The sequence below is a fragment of the Oryctolagus cuniculus genome, chromosome 1 (assembly GCF_964237555.1).
Source record: "Oryctolagus cuniculus chromosome 1, mOryCun1.1, whole genome shotgun sequence".
Taxonomy (NCBI): Eukaryota; Metazoa; Chordata; class Mammalia; order Lagomorpha; family Leporidae; genus Oryctolagus; species Oryctolagus cuniculus.
The window spans coordinates 34,570,079-34,588,305 of NC_091432.1; the positions used below are offsets into that span (position 1 = coordinate 34,570,079).

Below are 18,227 nucleotides of genomic sequence, written 5' to 3' on the forward strand. Positions count from 1 at the left end.
GAGAATGGCTTTGAATCCCTGCTGTCAGTTACTAGCTATGTGACCTTAGTCAAACTGCTTAAATTCTGAGCCTTAGACTCTTTCTCTGGAACATAGATATTAATGAAGATTACAGCACTATTTTTACTTATTATTTCATAAAGCTGAATTGATCTGTCCTTATCAGACCATAAGAAAATGACTAAAAACCAGTCTATGATTAGTGGGGGGGGAAAGCTCAAGTTCCATAGCATAGAAAGGCAGCAATTCCTCTCTGTGAAGTTTGTATACATTGCTATTGCCTGTCCCATTGAAACTGACCCATTATTATCAAAGCCACAAATTTTTTTTAGTCCCTCCAAAGTATCAAACTCAGAACCAAAAGATAGGAACCAGAGAAAAAAAATTCAAAATAATAAATTTTGTGGACTAAATTCAGAGGGTAGACATGATGATGGGGTAGAATATCAAGAAAGCTTAGAGGGTGGTGGGGACAGAAGGATGAGGGCCTGCACTGGGACCTTGGACAGAGAAAAAGCTGTAAAGAATCAGAAGGGGAGGGTGCTATGAGCAATGACAAACATTATTAACAAATGCGTCTGGGAGCCCCTAAATGAACCAGAAGACAGGATCCACTTCAGGTCTGCAATAGGTGATGAAGCTGGAAAATGTAATGGGGGTGAGCTTCAAAGCTTCTCTCTTATTTAAATTCCAGGTGAATGGTTAAGTGCTCTTCTTTAATAGAAGAGTGAGAATAAAGAAAGCTAGATCGATCAAAATGTAAAAGACCAGGAGCAGGCAGCAATAAAGAAGGCAAGGCCAATTATGAAAATTATATGGATATGTGTTATAATCTGGAGTGGACTACTGTGGTACCTTTGAGAATGATCACACAGAAAAAAAACTCTGAAAAAGAAGACATGCCAACAATATTTCTGATTCGTTGGTTGTAAATATAGAAAATTATAAGTAACTTGGGTGTGATCTGAGGCCCAAGTTTCAAGTCTGATGAAAAATAAGCAGTGAGAAACGCGACCCATCTGTTTTAGACTGAATTCACAGGATCCTCCTCAGGTAGAAACTGGGAAAAGTTAAAGTTGAAAACAAAAACTTCCTAAAATTCTACACTTTTCTATTATTAAATCAGAACCTTGAACTGTGTTTCGGAATTACCCCTACAGTCTTGCCAACAGGTTTCTATAACCTTATGTGAAGATAACCAAATTTTCATTCAAAATCAGTGAGAAATAACCTTAAAATACATTTTCATTTCAAAAAAGTTATTTGCATTCAAGTAAAAGTAAAATCATATGAGTAGTCATCTTCTTGTGACAAATAAGATGGGGCTTAAGGGCCCTCACACAAAGTTTTCTGTATACTCTCTTCTCCCTCTCAAGATAATGCCAGTCCCAAACTGTCTAGATGGATTTTCTGCATCATTTCACATACTTACTTTTCCCAGAAACAGTCACCAAAAAAACATACCCCCTGATGCTTATCTTCACGTTTTACCTGAAGCAAATATTTACAGCCAATTTTGAAATTCCTAAAATCAAATGGAAATACTAATATGACCATAAATGGAAATTCTAATGACAAACACAAGTATTTTCTAAGGGTCAGTTCTAGGACATAATTTATGCTCTGGTCTTAAGTAATTATTAACCCACATTCAGATCATCTACAATTTCACAGTATGTTATTCCCCTGCTTTTGGAGTTAATCGGTCTTTAATATGTTTTGCAGGAAGAATTCGTATTTTAAGAAATTATTTATCGACTCAGTTATATGAAACATAAATCTTGGTGGGACTTTACAATGTGTTCCTCATTTGGTCTAAGATTTGTTTATCTTCCATTCACAAATATTTATCTTAACAAAGGGCTGAAATGAATTGTACAATAAAACACAAGAAATGGACCTATTATTGTACCTAACTAAGGAGATGGCCTGATGAACTATGAGCGAACACATGCTCCTTTCACAGGTCTCACCCAACCCTCTTCTGCGTCAGGCTGTTTTGGCTATCCACGTACTTGGCTAACTGTGGAGAATAAAGGTTCCACATTACCAAAATGTTTCACTAAAACAGACTAATACTCTAATATACATTACCAGTGAGGATTTTTAACAAAACCTACTTTAAAAAAATGTTATTTAATCTGATTAACCTCATTTGAAGGTTTGTTCCTCTTTAGGTCACCCAGAAGTAACTCAACTTACGAGTGTCACTCTGTAGAGTTACCAAGACATCACAGATATGTTTTACTGTCATACTACAAAGCTACTGAATCATGATCCATATTATTTTCCCATGATATACTTCTGATATGTTTTTTTAATGTGCTTAATATATGAGAACATTCCCCACAAGGTTTATAAAGGCAACAAAACCTATTCAACAGATTTTGTTCAAGTGAATATTTTGTAAATCCCATAAGGGTTTTCCAAAATGCTCATCTTGTTGAAATGCAAAGCCTAGTCTTGAATAACTACATCCCTTTTCAGAGGAACACTGGAAGCAGCCTTTGGAAGCATCTTAGAAAACCATAAGGTAAATATGCCAACTGAAACTAACTAATTAAATTCACTAGTTAACATTGCTTTTGAAATGTGTAATCTCTGTGAACTGAATATTACTAATCCTTTTCTTAGGTTTGCTTTTCTACAGCCTAGTCAATGTGCCCTAAAATATCAACTGAAGAGCAGAAAAGAGGAAATAAGAAAGAAAAAAACTTGTCTATTTTACTTTAAGTTATCTGGCCTAGACTGTTACTTCTTGTGTATTATGAAGAACCCATCTGATAATTTCTTTGAAGAAGCAAAGAAATATGGATGTCAAGAACTACTTTAAATTATCTTTTTGATAGGAAAATGGCTATGGGCAGTATTGATGAGATTTGTATTACAACAGAGCACCTACTTTGAGCTGTGAGATATGAGAAAGCATTCAATATCAGCCAAGAAAGCATCTCTCCTACCTCCTTCCCAAGTGTTTCAGATCTCATTTATTTTATACTGTAAGTTAATTGTGGGCAGGAAACAAACATATTTAAAGCACATCCTAATGAAAAGAAAGTTTTACAATGAACTATTACCACACGCAAGAAGAGTTCTGTACAACAAAGCTATTTCCATGTCCCCAGGGGGTGACCCAGAAAAAAAGAGTGCTTTGACCTTGTTCTAACAAATTCTCTCTCTCTTGGTAACCTATCCTGGTCTTTAACAAATTAACACTCTCAGAGGTTTGCCTTCTATCAAATCTAAATCCTCACCATTAAAAGTTCAAGTTCATTTTCTTTTTTTAAGGAGCCAGTTAAGATGCATCAAGAAAAAAATATTAAACAGAAATAACAACACAAAAGTAGGTTGATTTTGAGAGTTTTGAAAAATAGCTCTGGTATAAAAGGTTCAAAATAACAAGCCAACCTCCATTTAAAATTGAAATAAAGCACTCATTCTTTACTATTCATAGTCTCTGGGAAAAATGAAATATTTAGGGGACAGTGTTGTGGTACAGCAAGTTTAAGCCATTGCCTGTGACCCCCATTATCCTGTGTGAGTGCTGGTTTGAGACCAGGCAGCTCTATTTCTGACCCAACTCCCTGCTAATGTGCCTGGGAAAGCAGTGAAAGATAACCCAAGTATGTGGGTCCTTGTTGCTCATGTGGAAGGCATGGATAGAGTTCCAGGCTCTTGGCTTTAGTCTGGCCCAGTCCTCTCCATTGCAGCCATTTGGAGAATGAACCAGCAGATGGAAGATCTCTGTAACTGTGTGTGTAACTCTGCTTTTCTAAGTTATTTTTTTAAAAAAAGAAATATTTAATGCTTAGATCTAAGGAACTAAAATGGCATGAGAAGCTATTTCTGCAGTCCTAGAACAGCTCAATTCAGTAATCACCTGCTTGAGAAATCTGCAAGGCAGACTGACATCATATAAATCCCAAGCTATTTATTTGAATCATGAATCAGGCCCAACTCTCAGTATATTTGGCTTGTCTAAACTACTAACCCACGAGTCCCCTGTGATTCAGTGGCCACAGCTGCTTCCATTAAAAGCTTAAAAGCTGAAAACCAAGGACTCAAAGTTTAAAAGAAATCCAATGTTACAAGGACTTCTCAAAGAGAAAGTCTTGAATATGTTGATTATTTGTTCTAACATCTCTTAAAACCCTTCTTGAATGTAACTCTATGCTCACGTTTGACTCATTTTGCTATTTCTTTCCATTTCGGGTATACCCCACCTTATACCCTCACAATAGAGAATATTTTATGATGTTTGACCTCTCCCTACACCATTTCTCTTTGGACAGCAGGCTTCTAGTCAATTTCACTAATATCTAATACTATAATGTAATATGTAATAGTATACAGGCTGTGGAGTGGTAGAAATGATGAGTGACAGTGAAAGTACATACCTTATCCTTATCCTCTTTAGGATGCAGTGTTGTGTGGGTTTTTGTTTTTGTTTGTTTGTTTTTGGTAAGATTTATCTATTTATTTATTTGAAAGACACAGAGAGAGGGAGAGACAGAGAAATCTTCCATTGACTGATTTACTCCTCAAATGGCAAAAACAGCCAGCTCTGGGCCAGACTGAAGCCAGGAACCCCATCCTGATCTTCTATATGTGTAGCAGGAGCCCATGTACTTTGACCACCTTGTGCTGCCTTCCCTGCATTAGCTGGGAGCTTCATCAGAAGGGGAGCAGCTTGGGGCTCAAATGGACACTCTGATACAGGATGTCAATGTCACAAGTGGCAGTTTAACCTGATGCTCCACAATGCTGGCCTCCAGGGTACAGTTTTGTGTGAATTACTCTTATCTTTTTTTTTTTTTAAGATTTATATATTTATTTGGAAGGCAGAGTTACATAGAGAGAGGAAAGGCAGAGAGAGAGAGGTTTTCCATCTGTTGGTTCACTCCCCAATTGGCCACAATGGCTGGAGCTGCACCAATAAGAAGGCAGGAGTCAGGAGCTTCTTCCGGGTCTCCCACACGGGTACAGAGGCCCAAGGACTTGGGCCATCTTCTACTGCTTTCCCAGGTCATGGCAGAGAGCTGGATCAGAAGTGGAGCAGCCGTGACTCGAACCAGCACCCACAGGGGATGCCAGCACTGCAGGCGGTGGCCTTACCCGCTATGCCACAGCGCTGGCCCCAGAATTACTCTTATGTTAAGCAAACTGGCACCCCTCTTAATAAAGACTAGCAAACACGTGCAAAAATCACCTACAGTAGAGTCTGCTAGCTTTAGGAATACAGGTTACTTTTCACATACAACACATTCACATGTATTAGTTCCAATTCTTTCGCAGAAATTCTATTGTGTGAATGAAGGTTAAAAAGGTGTTATCTATGGGGAGAAAGTCTATATTCTTTTGTCAGAAGTAAAAACATTTACTAAAGAAATACATTAGAAACATTAGGAAGATGCTTATATGCGAGGAGACTTCAAAAAGTTCATGGAAAAATAGAATTAAAACATGCTTTTATATTGATGTCAATATTTCTGAAATCCATGCATAGTTTTTCCATAATACTCTTAAGAATTCATTTTCCATGAACTTTCTAAAGTACTCTTATTTACACAAAATATAAGTACAGCCTAACAGTCAAGGCATATTTAAAAATTAATGCAATTTTTTTGTAATGGTACATTTGCCAAGTTCTTAATATTTTTTAAAAAGGCCATTAGCTTAAAAAAAAGGCCTTAGAGCTTCTTAGTACTATAAGTCACTAATAAAAACAGATATTTAAGTACATAAACAAATTGCTTATTAAGTCTTTTTACATAAAGGAATCAGACATTGTCTATAGGAAATAATCTATTTTATCCATACAACACCCTTTAGATGTTCTACAAATATCACTGGCTTTATCCTGCAATTCTGTGTTTCAGATATAAAGCCTGTTCTCAAATCAAATTTTCATAGCCGTTGTAGTAAGAGCCTTAAAACCACTTTGTGAGGTTTGACGATGTGCCAGCGTATGGCATGAGAGAAGCTTCAATAATCAACTACAGGGACAGCAAGCTTTTATCCACACGTCCCAGTCAATGCTGACTGAGGCTGATGTGCCACTGGGGAGAGCAATTGAGTGTTTTCCCCACAGGCTGTAACTGATTATTGACTCCCCCCATTAGCATGTGTGGTGTATATTGAAGGTCCAAACGGAAGGCTGAGGGACTCCTGTCCCAAGGCCAGTGCTGAAAGGCAGCCTATCACTTCCTGTAACTGCAGTCCATGTGTGACAAATCTGACCTACATTTCTCCCTTTCTTTCTCACAACAGCTTGACACTATTTTAAGAAGCTATTTTCTGAAAAGCATAAAAGAAATTGCTTTTAAGACTCTTAAACAATGTGCATCCTAAAGTATCATTTACAACAATCTTATATAGAATAGTTTATTCTGGGGCCATCATGAAACTCAGCCTAAAAATGAACTCAAAGATAGCAAAGAGCTTTACAAAGTTATAGGACAGAATAGGATAGGATACAACCTATATAGTATCTTCTTTTAGAAGGTCATTTATATAGTAGCCTCAAAAGCACTATTAGGATTTTAATGTGTACATAGTTAAATTTAATAAAAAGTATAAAACACATTCATTAGGAATGTATAATTAAACATTTTTCAATAGTTACAAAAAGTAGCTTTCATGGTTTCAAAGGAATCAATATCCTAGTAGTTCTGTTAACTTCTCAATGGATACACAATAATCATTACGAAGAATAGGGCATAATTAAAAACAGTGACGGTGTGGAGGAGGAAAGGTGGCAGTAACTGGGTGCAAATGCTGGAAAATGCTCCCGATGATGGCTGCAGACTGCGCTTCACATAGATGCCCACGGACTGGGGCTCCAAACCCAAGAACCTACCATGCCGCTGCAGGTCATACTCTTTTTTTGTCTCTTCATTCCCGAGGATTTTCCACGCCTGATCAACTTCGATGAACTTCTGTAAACACTCCTCCACCGTTCCTGCTGGAACATCTGTACTTTGTTTATCTGGATGATACTGCCAATCAAAAATAAAGGGAGTGTGAGTACTGAATTGAGTAGGGATAGGTTTAACGGGAGGGCGGGACACAACTGCAAATCTTAAAGCTTCAGTTAAGAGAAAAGATAGTGAGAAGAAGAAAACTAAGATGCCAATGTAGTAAGACAACAGTGTTTGGCACAGGAGACAACTGCCAGGTTAATTAGACCATTGGAGTAGCTATAAATCTACCAATGACATGATCTGTCACAACGTGCAAAGACAGCGTTTTCTGGATAATTTGCTCATGGAATCATTGGTCTCATGGACAATTTACCTAGAGAGGATGACTAACACAAATAGAAATAGGTACGTGCAGACTAGCAGGACACGAAAAGGGAAGAACACAAACTGCAGAGCATAAAACTTTCCTTATATAATGTGCTTGGCTATAGATTATCATAACAAAACAGACTGCTAGGTTTTCTTCATGAAATTACATCATACAATGATTTAAGATAGAAATGTAACTAATCAGAAAAATAAAAACACTTTTCATCTTCTTCCTCAGCCCTGAACATGCACATGTGGCTCAATGGATATCTCACTGTACTGTCCCCTTCCTTATTTTCTCTGATGTTCTCTGTGGCTCTTCCTTCTCTTTTACCTAAGAGTTCTTCAGAAAGGATCACAACATCATTTGCTTTTCAGCAGTTAGTCTCTCCATAACAAACAAAATGAGGAAAGGTTAACTAAATTTAGGGCTATTTCACTTAAGTAATCTGGGTGAACAGTAGCAAGTATCCAGATATGTAATTTTTCCACTCTCAATTAAATAGGGAACCACTTAATAGTTTTTATTTAGAATTTTAAACAGTAATTATTCTGATACTTTTATCCAATAGATTATAGAACATATTTTAATTTCAAAAAGAAGTTTAGATGATCGGGAAGCAGTTTATTTTGTATTCTTTTATTCAAGTTTTGATAATAAAACAGGCAAAGATCCATGACATATCAATGTGGTTGTTCACATACTCTTCAAATAATGATATGATTATTTAAATTCTTTTATTGATTGCTTTACAGAAATTAAAAGTACACAAAAAATTACAAGTATCATACCATTTTATTATCCAAGTAGCTAAGGCCAAAGCTACTCAATAAGTTGTGGCAAGTAACATGACACCAAATGACTTCAATTCCCAATGGAGAATTCAGAAAGTATGTAAGTTTTTCATTATATTGTGGAGTACTGCCTTTAATAATGAAGTCATCTTCTTAATGAACTTCCCCACACTACTGATGATACTTATGAACAGAGCAAAAGGTATTGTGATATTTCGATACACAGAACTGGAAAACATTATACATGATGGGAGGTGTACCAATGAGAATTAAGCTCTACTTTCCCTTTGACAACTACTCCTCCCATGCCAGATCCATATAATGACTGAAAAACAGAAAAGGAAACTAAAGCTTTACTGATTCATGTTCTTATGTCCACAATTCACCAAATGATACTCAAAAAAGTCATTCCGATTCTGAGATTTTAATAATCCCTGAAGTTGGGATAGTCAAGAAACATGCCAAAGTCAAAATAGAGCTGGCTGTATTAAAGTTCACTATCTGATCCATTCCTAAGACTATGTGAAGCCCATCTGTATAAATGTTATTCCTTAATGCAACATATTCAGCTATGCCATCAGTATACATTTAAGATACAGTTACATGTGAAGACTCAACCTGTCACAAGTGTAAAGTAAGGCACAGGAAGAATCATTCTAAACATCCAGGGTGGGAGCACAGATTAAAAGAAAAGTAATTTCTATTAGGCCATTATATAAAGTCTACTTGGTACAACAAATAGAAAAGGTTAGACCTAATCATCTGATTAAGAAAGTTCTACAACATCAGGAATTAGTTCCTGTTTTCCCCAAATTAAAATCTCTAGCTGAGGGCTGGTGCTGTGGCACAGGGGGTTAATGCCCTGGCCTGAAGCGGCGGCATCCCATATGGGAGCCAGTTCGAGACCTGGCTGCTCCACTTCTGATCCAGCTCTCTGCTATGGCCTAGGAAAGCAGTAGAGGATGGCCCAAGTCCTTGGGCCTCTGTACCCACCTGGGAGACCCGGAGGAAGCTCCTAGCTCCTGGCTTCCGACTGGTGCAGCTCCAGCCATTGTGGCCAACTGGGGAGTGAACCAGCAGATGGAAGACCTCTCTCTCTGTGTAACTCTGACTTTCAAATAAATAAATAAATCTTAAAAAAAAAAAAAAAACTGTAGCTAAATTTATTGAGTCATATATGTTCTCTGATAGTCAAAGTACAATTCAATCTCTTCCTAATTACCATTTTCTGATTGCTATTTGAAATAATTAGCTCTGAAGCTTTGAAGTCTATTCAGTTGTGCCACTAAAATTTCATATCATTCCATAACATCCATTAAATAGCTATATTGCATTTAGAAATGGCAATTATAACAATACGATGTCATTTAGCATGCTGAATGCCTCAGTCCAATCTGTTGGTAACAACTGCCAGAAAAAAAGAAAATTCTAATAGCCTGGGGTAATCTGATGGGGGGGGGGTATCAAATCCTAATCCCTGGCTCTTGTAAATGTTACTTTATTTGGAAAAAAAAGGCCATCTGCAGATGTGATTAAGATAAAGATTTTGCATTAAGTAAACTGAAAATAGATCTTTGTAAAAATTAAGAGTGGGAATGGGAGAAGGAGGAGGAAGAAGGGTTGGGGCATGGGAGGGTAGGGTGGAAAGTATCACTATGCTCCTAAATCTGTATATATGAAATACATGCAACTTGCATAACTTAAATAAAATTTGGAAAAATTAATAAAAATTAAAGATAAAGATCTTGAAATGGGGAGATTATTCAGGAGGCCCACATGCAAATCAAAATGCTCTTATAAGAAAAGAGGCAGAGGGGGATTTGACACACACAGAGAACATGACATGAAGATACTCTCCTGGAAGACTGAAGTGATGTGGCCACAAGTCAAGAAACGCCACCAGTCACCAGCAGCTGGAAGAAACGAGGAATGGATTTTCCCCTGAGTCTCCAGAGGGACTGCAGCCCTGCCAACACCTTGATCTTGGCCCAGTTATACTAATTTTGGTCTCCAGTCTCTAGAACTGTGCAAGTATAAAATTCTTTTAAGTCACTGAGTTTTTGTTAAATTTTGTAGCAACAAGAAATCAAAACATAGTCCAAATATTTCTATGCTGGACCACAAGAGGCATTAGAACTTTTTTCTTTTTTTTTTTTTTTAAGAAGTTTGAATTACGAGGCCTAGTAATAAAATGGTTGCAATATTATGCATATTTTTAGCATTAAAATCTAAAGTAATTTTCTGTTGCTAATGGGAAACAAGTCCCTAAAGATTTAAAGACTTGTCAATCCCAAAGTGAATATTAATTTTTCCTATTTCTAAATATGATACTTCCTTTGGGAGGCAGCCTCAATCATTTGTTATCACCATAAAAAGACAAGTTATTTTTCTCTTGTCAAAATTTACTTTATTCTTGTCCTTCTCTCCTATGATCTCCACTACCCAAACCTTCCCACTTGAGATCCCAAAGCTACCCAAATATCATTCATTCATTTACTCTGTATTCTAGGGGTTTGCCAGCTGAATCTTATGGATAACAAAGACTTCTGAGGACAACATTCACCAGTGAAGTAGAGAAAAGATCCTTTAATTAACAGAATAGGTATTCTAAAATTAATATTGCAAAGTTCATTTATTTTGACTGACTTGCATTTTCTTTCAGCATCAAAATGAAATTCATTTGGTATGAGCTGCAAGAACTTACTACCTTGGAAGCAATGGACTAAAAATTAAGAAATCAGCAAGTCCTGGAACAATTAGAAAATAATTATTAAATATAAAAATTAAATTAAAATTAAATTAAAAATAAACTAGAAATTACCATTAACAGGATCATAAAAAATATGAAACAAAACAAAAACTACAGAATCACTCTGGAAAAACCAATGGTAGGATGTATGACTTTTACATTTTTTAAAACTACAAAATAGCACTAAGATAAATCAAGAAGGACATAAACAAATGGAAAGAAAAAACATATTCTTGAATGGGAGGATTCATGTCCATTTCCACTAAACTGATACATTAATAAAACCCCTCCCAAAATTCCAGCAGATTACTTTAAAGAAATGGGTAAGGCAATGTGCTACTATTTACATTTCAAGACTTACTATAAAGTTACAGCAATCAAGACTATACTTCTGGTCTGAAGATACACAAATAGATCAGTGGAATGGAATACAGAGTCCAGAAGTAGACAGACTGTACATATATGGTCAATTGACTTTCAACAAAGAAGTCATAGCAAGTCAATGAGGAAAGAAGAACATTTATATAACAATGGTTTTGAAACTACTGGATAACCATCTGGAAAAAATACAACTGCATTCCGTATCTCATTTCACACACAAAAGTTAATTCAGGATGAATCACAGACATAAAAGTAAAACTTCTAGAAGGAAACATACCTTTACCTCATAGAGTAGGCACAGACTGCTTTGACAGAAAACAAAAAGCACAAAGTATATGACACAAAATTGATAAACTGAACTTCATAAAATTTTGTAATTTTCTGCTCATCAAAAACCACCAAAAAAACAAATAGACAATCAACAGACTGGGAAAAAATATTACTGCATAAATATCAGGATTTTTATTAATAATATACAAAAAAGTGACAAAAAGACAAATTAAAAAAAAAAAACTCCGAACAGATACATTTCTAAATAAAATAAAATTGATGGAAAAACACTGTGAAAAAAACTCAAGTTTTTTCCATCAGTTATTAGGAAAATATGAATTACCATCACAATGAGATACTAGTATATACCTAATAAAATAGTTGAAATAAAAAAGATTGTGGGCTGATGTGGCATAGTAGGTTAAGCCGCTACCTGCAATGTCAGCACCCATATCCACACAAGTGCTGGTTCCAACTATGGCTGCTTCATTTTTGATCCAGTTCCCTGCTAATGTGTCTGGGAAGGTAGCAAAAGATGGCCCAAGTACTTGAACCCTTGCCACCCATGGGGGAAACCTGGATCTCTCTCTCTCTCTCTCTCTCTCTCTCCCCCTCTCCCTCTCCCTCTCCCTCTCCCTCTCTCTCCCCCCTCTAACTCTGCCTTTCAAACAAATAAAATAAATCCTAAAAACAAAACAAAACAAAACAAACAAACAAAGACTGAGGACACTAAATGTTGGTCAGGATATGAAAACACTGGAGTTCTTATACACTTGGTAGTTTCTTATAAATTTACCGCTATCCCATGATTAAGAAATTATACTATTAGATATTTACCTAAGAGAAATAAAACCAAAAACACATATCGACAAAAAGACTCATAAGAGTATTATATATTAACAGCATTATTTGCAGCAGCCAAATTTGGAACCACAAATACCATCAACAGAGGACTGGATAAATAAATTTGATTAAATCCCATATAAAGAAATACTATTGAATGATAAAAAAGAAAAAAACTACACATTCACAAGAGCATAAATCAGTATCTAAAGCATGTTGAGTAAAAGAATAAAAGAGTTCATACCATATGCCTGCACTGATACAAAATCCAAATTCCAGTAAATCTATTGCATTGTGATAGAAATCAAAGTTGGTTTCCAGATGGGAATACAAGATGGGAATAAAGTAAAGCTGCACAGAGACACTTTCTATAGGAATGGAAATATTTTGTGGTGGTTACATTGTATGAAAACTCACCAAACCTGATATTTAATAACTGTTTTTTTCAATGACCATATATCAACAAAAAAATACATTTAGAGATGTCAAAATTTTTTAAAAAGGAATTTAGTAAATCTTTCTAAGCCATGGGGGAAAAATGAGAAATTTATCCCAATATTAATGAGAAGAGTGCAATAAAAACATTGAAAATTAACCAAAAAACTAATACAAATTAGTGAAAAGTTGGCATTATGTTATAATTTATTGAAACATAGTATTATTACTATGTGCACTGTGAACTCCAAAAACTTAAAAACAATTTAAAAAGTTAAGTGTTGCTGAATCAGAAACTAAAGAACATCCAAAATCAAACTATCATAAACATGTCACAATACTAAAAATACTGAGAATGACAGGATCTGAGATTAACAGTACAAAATGTCAATTCTCAAAGTTTTAACAAACTGATATTTTACTATTCTCAAATGACTTGACACTTATAACTTATGATTAATGTAATTTCCTCACATTTTTGGGACAGTTTTCAATTACACGAACTCATGTTCTTTAAATTCCCAAGCCATTTATTGAGGGTGAGAAAAATTAACACAAACAAAAGATTAAGAAACTGTCTTGATGTGAAAAAAGAGAATCACTCATGATATTACAAAAGATATACAAGAAATGATATTAATAGTTTATCAGTATTATTAGTATGTGTTGTGCTTGCTAATGAGTAATTATCTAATTGATAATTAACACTTTAATTATGAAATCTTAGCTGAGATTTTATTGCAATGGCTTGTCCAATGTGGAATATTTTGTTTTCATTTTAGATTCTCTCCACATAGTAAGTCTAAATACTTTCTAAATTAGTAACTCTGGAGTGACTGTCACAATGTGTCACCCCAATTCTACTCAAAATGTGTCCTCAGATTTGCCACATCAGCATCATCCGAGTGTTTGTTAGAAAACTAATTCTTGGACTCAATCCCAAACTTTCAGAAGGGGAATTTTAGAATCTGTGTTTCACCAGACTCTCCAGGCAACTGTCATGCATGCTAAAGTGGAGAAGCACACTGTTAGCCTCTACTGCTTAGATCAGAGAAATCAAGTGGAAGTCAGAAAATTAGTGCTTCATAGAGATTTTTCTATGACAGATGCATCTCTCCAAGCATGCATACCCAACAAAAAGGGGGAAAAATGCTATGTTAACCTGCTGAATTTTTTTTAAGAGAGGGGTGTAATTTTTATCAGGCTACTGCACACTGACATAAACATAAGTTTTCCAATTAGAAGAGAAAAATTAAAATATGCATGCATTATAAAAACAGCATATGCAGTCTAAAATTTTAATAACTTCTAAAAGGTTTTGATGAAAATTCATTATTCAATTGCTTGAAATGACCTTTTTACTGGCTATGCAATTTATGAAATAGAAATTAAATGGTATTTCAAGTAAATATGAGGTTTTTGTTTTTTAAACAATTATTTATTTTCATCTACATGGAAGGCAGAGCAACAGAAACAAAGAGATGTTTTCCATATAATGATTCATTTCCCAAATGCCTGGAACAGCCAGGTTGTGCCAGGCTGAAGCTAGGAGCATGGAACTCCATCTGGGTCACCCATGTGGATGGCAGGGTCCCAGCCCTTAGCCATCTTTTGTTGCCTTGCAGAATGCATTAGAAGGAAGCTGAGTGGGAAGCAGAGAAGCAGGGACTGAAACTGGCACTCCCATAAGGAAGCAGGGGTCCCAAGCAGTGGGTCAATCTGCTGTGCCACAACACCCTCCCTGTATGATTTTATGGGAAACTGCCCACATATATTAATCCTTTATTATGAGGTTCTGATTTTGATATATAAAATATTGCTTGCAAAAAAGTCAATCAACTATAAACCAGGATATAGAACAATGACAAGACTTTTGACAGGTAAATGATGGTTAGCTTCCAAGGCTTACTTCTTTGTTCTATCACAGGGAAATTCCCATTTTTCTTAGGACCTTCACACACACATAGGCTCATTTCTACCTAGCTACCTTAATATTCCTCTCCTCAAGAGAAGTAACCCCTAATCTTATGGGGGTAACATGGATGAAGGTCCATCTTCTATATTTTCTTCAAATCTTATATATGTGTTTAGTCCAGCTAATAAGTTTTAAGTGGAACTTACTGCTTAATGAATTACGGTCATATTCTTTACCCCTACGAGTAAAATCCTACAATAAATGTACTTCTACCTATCATTCCAGCTTTATATATTGTCATATAATGTTAGATAGACACTGATTACAAACACTGTACCTTAATTATATCTGTATCTGTACAGAGATTAACACACTGCCTCTTTGCAAAAGTGTCCTCTATAAATACTTCTGAACATATAACATATTCCCCCAAAAGCAAAAAACCTGAAACTTACTGGTTTTAGTCAGCCCTGGATGGGTGGATGGATAAATTTTAGGTTTAATCTGAGGTTTTGCATTTTGTATCTTTTCTCTCATCCTCTTTCCTAGCAAACAAGTATTTACCATGTCATTCTATTCAGCTGACACTGTGAATGGAAATAATATAGGAAAGTGCTTTTATCCAACAGCTTTAAAACTTTTCAAACTTTGGAACAAGATCCATTAACAGTGTATTTGAAAGAAAAAAAAAAAGGATTTGTAGCTGCTATAGTTTGAATGTCTGTCTCCTCCCAAAGTCATGCTGAAATTTGACTGTCACTGTAACAATATTAGGTAATGGGACCTCTGAGAAGTGACTGGGACATGATGGCTCTTCCCTCACCATTGGATAAATATCATTAACACAAGTGGGTTCATTATGAAAAGGAGAGTTTGTCCCCCTTCTGTGCTCTTCTCTCCTTTTCTGCTTCTCCACTTTCTTCTGCCATGGGATGGTACAGCAAGAAAGCCCCTGCCAGATGCCAGCCCTTCAATCTTGGACATTTTTCTTCTAGAACCATAGAGCCAATTTATTTCTGTTCATTGTAACTTATCCAATCTGAAAGTTCTGTTATAGCAGCACAAAACACACTAAATGGAAGCTGTCAGACTGAAATATGAGCAAAGTCATATTATTCAAAAAATCCCTAGTGTCCCTTTCTTTGCCCTCCAAGTCTTCTTGAAGGGAAAGTGTTAATGTTTCAACATGCCAATACCACCAAAAAGGGAGTAAGTGTCAAAACATCAGAAGATCTTATCAATATCTCAACATAAAGAGGGTTGGAGAATATTTTTAGTTTTGCCAAAAAAACAAAACAAAATAAAAACAAACAACAGCAAACAGAGAATAGAACAGAGGGAAACTGTCAAACAGAGTCTCATTCAAGTACTGTCTGGCCAACCCCCAGTATGACCACTGTTGAATTTCTATGATATCATAGTGGACATAAATTTCAGACAGATTATATTGACAAATACCACTGAGGAATTTAAACAAGCAACACACACATGAACACTGAATAAAAGCTTAATGTGAGTTATTTTCATTTAGAATTCTCATGTTATAGAGGTATGGTCATCACTGTATTTTAAAAGTACTGATCACCTCAAAATACAGTTAAAATGCATTAAAGAAATGTCCTCCAGGGGCCAGTGCTGTGGCACAGTGGGTTAATGCCCTGGCCTGAAGTGCCGGTATCCCATATGGGTGCTGGTTTGAGACCCAGCTACTCTACTTCCCATCCAGCTCTGTGCTATGGCCTGGGAAAGCAGTGGAAGATGGCCCAAGTCCTTGGGCCCCTGCACCCTCGTGGGTGACCTGGAAGAAGCTCCTAGCTCCTGGCTTCGGATTGGCGCAGCTCCAGCCACTTAGGGAGTGAACCATTGGATGGAAGACTCTCTCTCTTTCTCTGCCTCTCCTCTCTCTATGGAACTCTGACTTTTGAGAATAAATCTTTAAAAAAAAAAAAAAGAAAAGAAAAGAAAAGAAAAGAAAAGAAAAGAAAAGAAATGTCCTCCAAAGAGGACACTTGCTGTGAAATAAAACTGAAAAGGTTGGCCGGCGCCACGGCTCACTAGGCTAATCCTCCGCCTTGCGGCGCCGGCACAATGGGTTCTAGTCCTGGTCGGGGCACAGGATTCTGTCCCGGTTGCCTCTCTTCCAGGCCAGCTCTCTGCTATGGCCCGGGAGTGCAGTGGAGGATGGCCCAAGTACTTGGGCCCTACACCCATGGGAGACCAGGAATAAGTACCTGGCTCCTGCCATCGGATCAGCGTGGTGCGTCAGCTGCGGCGCGCTGGCCGTGGCGGCCATTGGAGGGTGACCCAACGGCAAAGGAAGACCTTTCTCTCTGTCTCTCTCTCTGTCTACTCTGCCCGTAAAAAAACAAAACAAAACAAAAACTGAAAAGGTTGAGTAAATTATGAGTGGTAAGACATTAATACATCAGATCACAATATCTGACAGCATTCCTCAGTGTTCTTCTTCATGAAAAACTACTTGTGATTTGAAAAATTATTATATTTCAATAAAACCAGATTCTTATTCTTTTATAATTTTATAAAAACCAAGAATCTTTTCTTTCAAAATACTTAGCATATTCTTAATCCCTTTCCTCTCAAAATAAGACAAAGAAAAAACTGAAGTTTCAGCCACTGAAACAATTTCAAATGACTCCATGTCTTTGCTCTTATCCTTCAAACACTGTTAGTCATATTTGGTCCTTACCAACACTCTCTAACTCTTCCCCTTTTCATCCGAATCTCTCACAGAGCAACCTTACCCTTTTCTCTTCCAATCACCTGTTTAAAACTACTCTAAAATATTGCCCAGCAGCGCTGAAGGACACTGGTCCCAAGTCATGATCAGTTTCTGAAGACGCCAAGGTTCATTTCTGAGGCCTTGCTTTCCTTCCACCTCTGAAAGAGGTTAGAGGCCTGAGTTTTTATCTCTCAGGCTCACCCTGCCATGGTGTCACCACTGTCACCAACACTAGGAGTCAAGAATCAAGTACGGCTGGAATGAGGCAAGTCATGGTCATGAGGGCTCTCAGCACTGGGTCCCAGAGATTTCTAGAAGGTAAGGATGCAGACAATGGAAACTCTCATAGTTAAACAGAAGCTGAACTAGGTTTGGCTGTGGGATATTACAGTTTCCCTCTGACATTCTGCAATGCAACAAGCTTCCATAATAATCTTCCATAGAAGAGTCTATCTTGGAAGGACACGGATGAATAAGTTGGAAAAGAGTAAAATCACACTGCCCAATATTCCTCAGGTATAGGAGGCCTTTCTACTAATCTTCTCCTTGGTCTTGTTTGTTGCAATTATCAATGAAGACTATCCTCTTAAATTACAAAAGTTCCTTATTTGCATCAAAACCAAACCAGTTAAGAAAACTAGAAATTGCTAAGTATATACATTCCTTTAAAAAGACAAGGAAAAGTCCTCTGTTCCTAAATAGGCTTGCCCTAGTTGATTACTATCTTCACTACACAAAAAGTATGTATCTTTCTACTTATGCTCTGCTAGAGCATTGAATTATTTGTATTCCTTTTTTTAAAGATTT

The 18,227-nt window shown here is 36.5% G+C and overlaps 1 protein-coding gene across 10 annotated transcripts in view; it reads right to left on the reverse strand.

The window, feature by feature from the left end:
• Positions 1-18,227, reverse strand: part of DNAJC24 (DnaJ heat shock protein family (Hsp40) member C24) — an 85,171-nt gene that overhangs the window by 36,162 nt on the left and 30,782 nt on the right. For all 10 annotated transcript variants that reach the window (XM_070072031.1, XM_070072021.1, XM_070072020.1 and 7 more), the window contains exon 3: positions 6,860-6,998. In XM_070072031.1, coding sequence (XP_069928132.1) covers positions 6,860-6,998 — 139 coding nt within the window. The remainder of the gene's footprint in view (positions 1-6,859; positions 6,999-18,227) is intronic.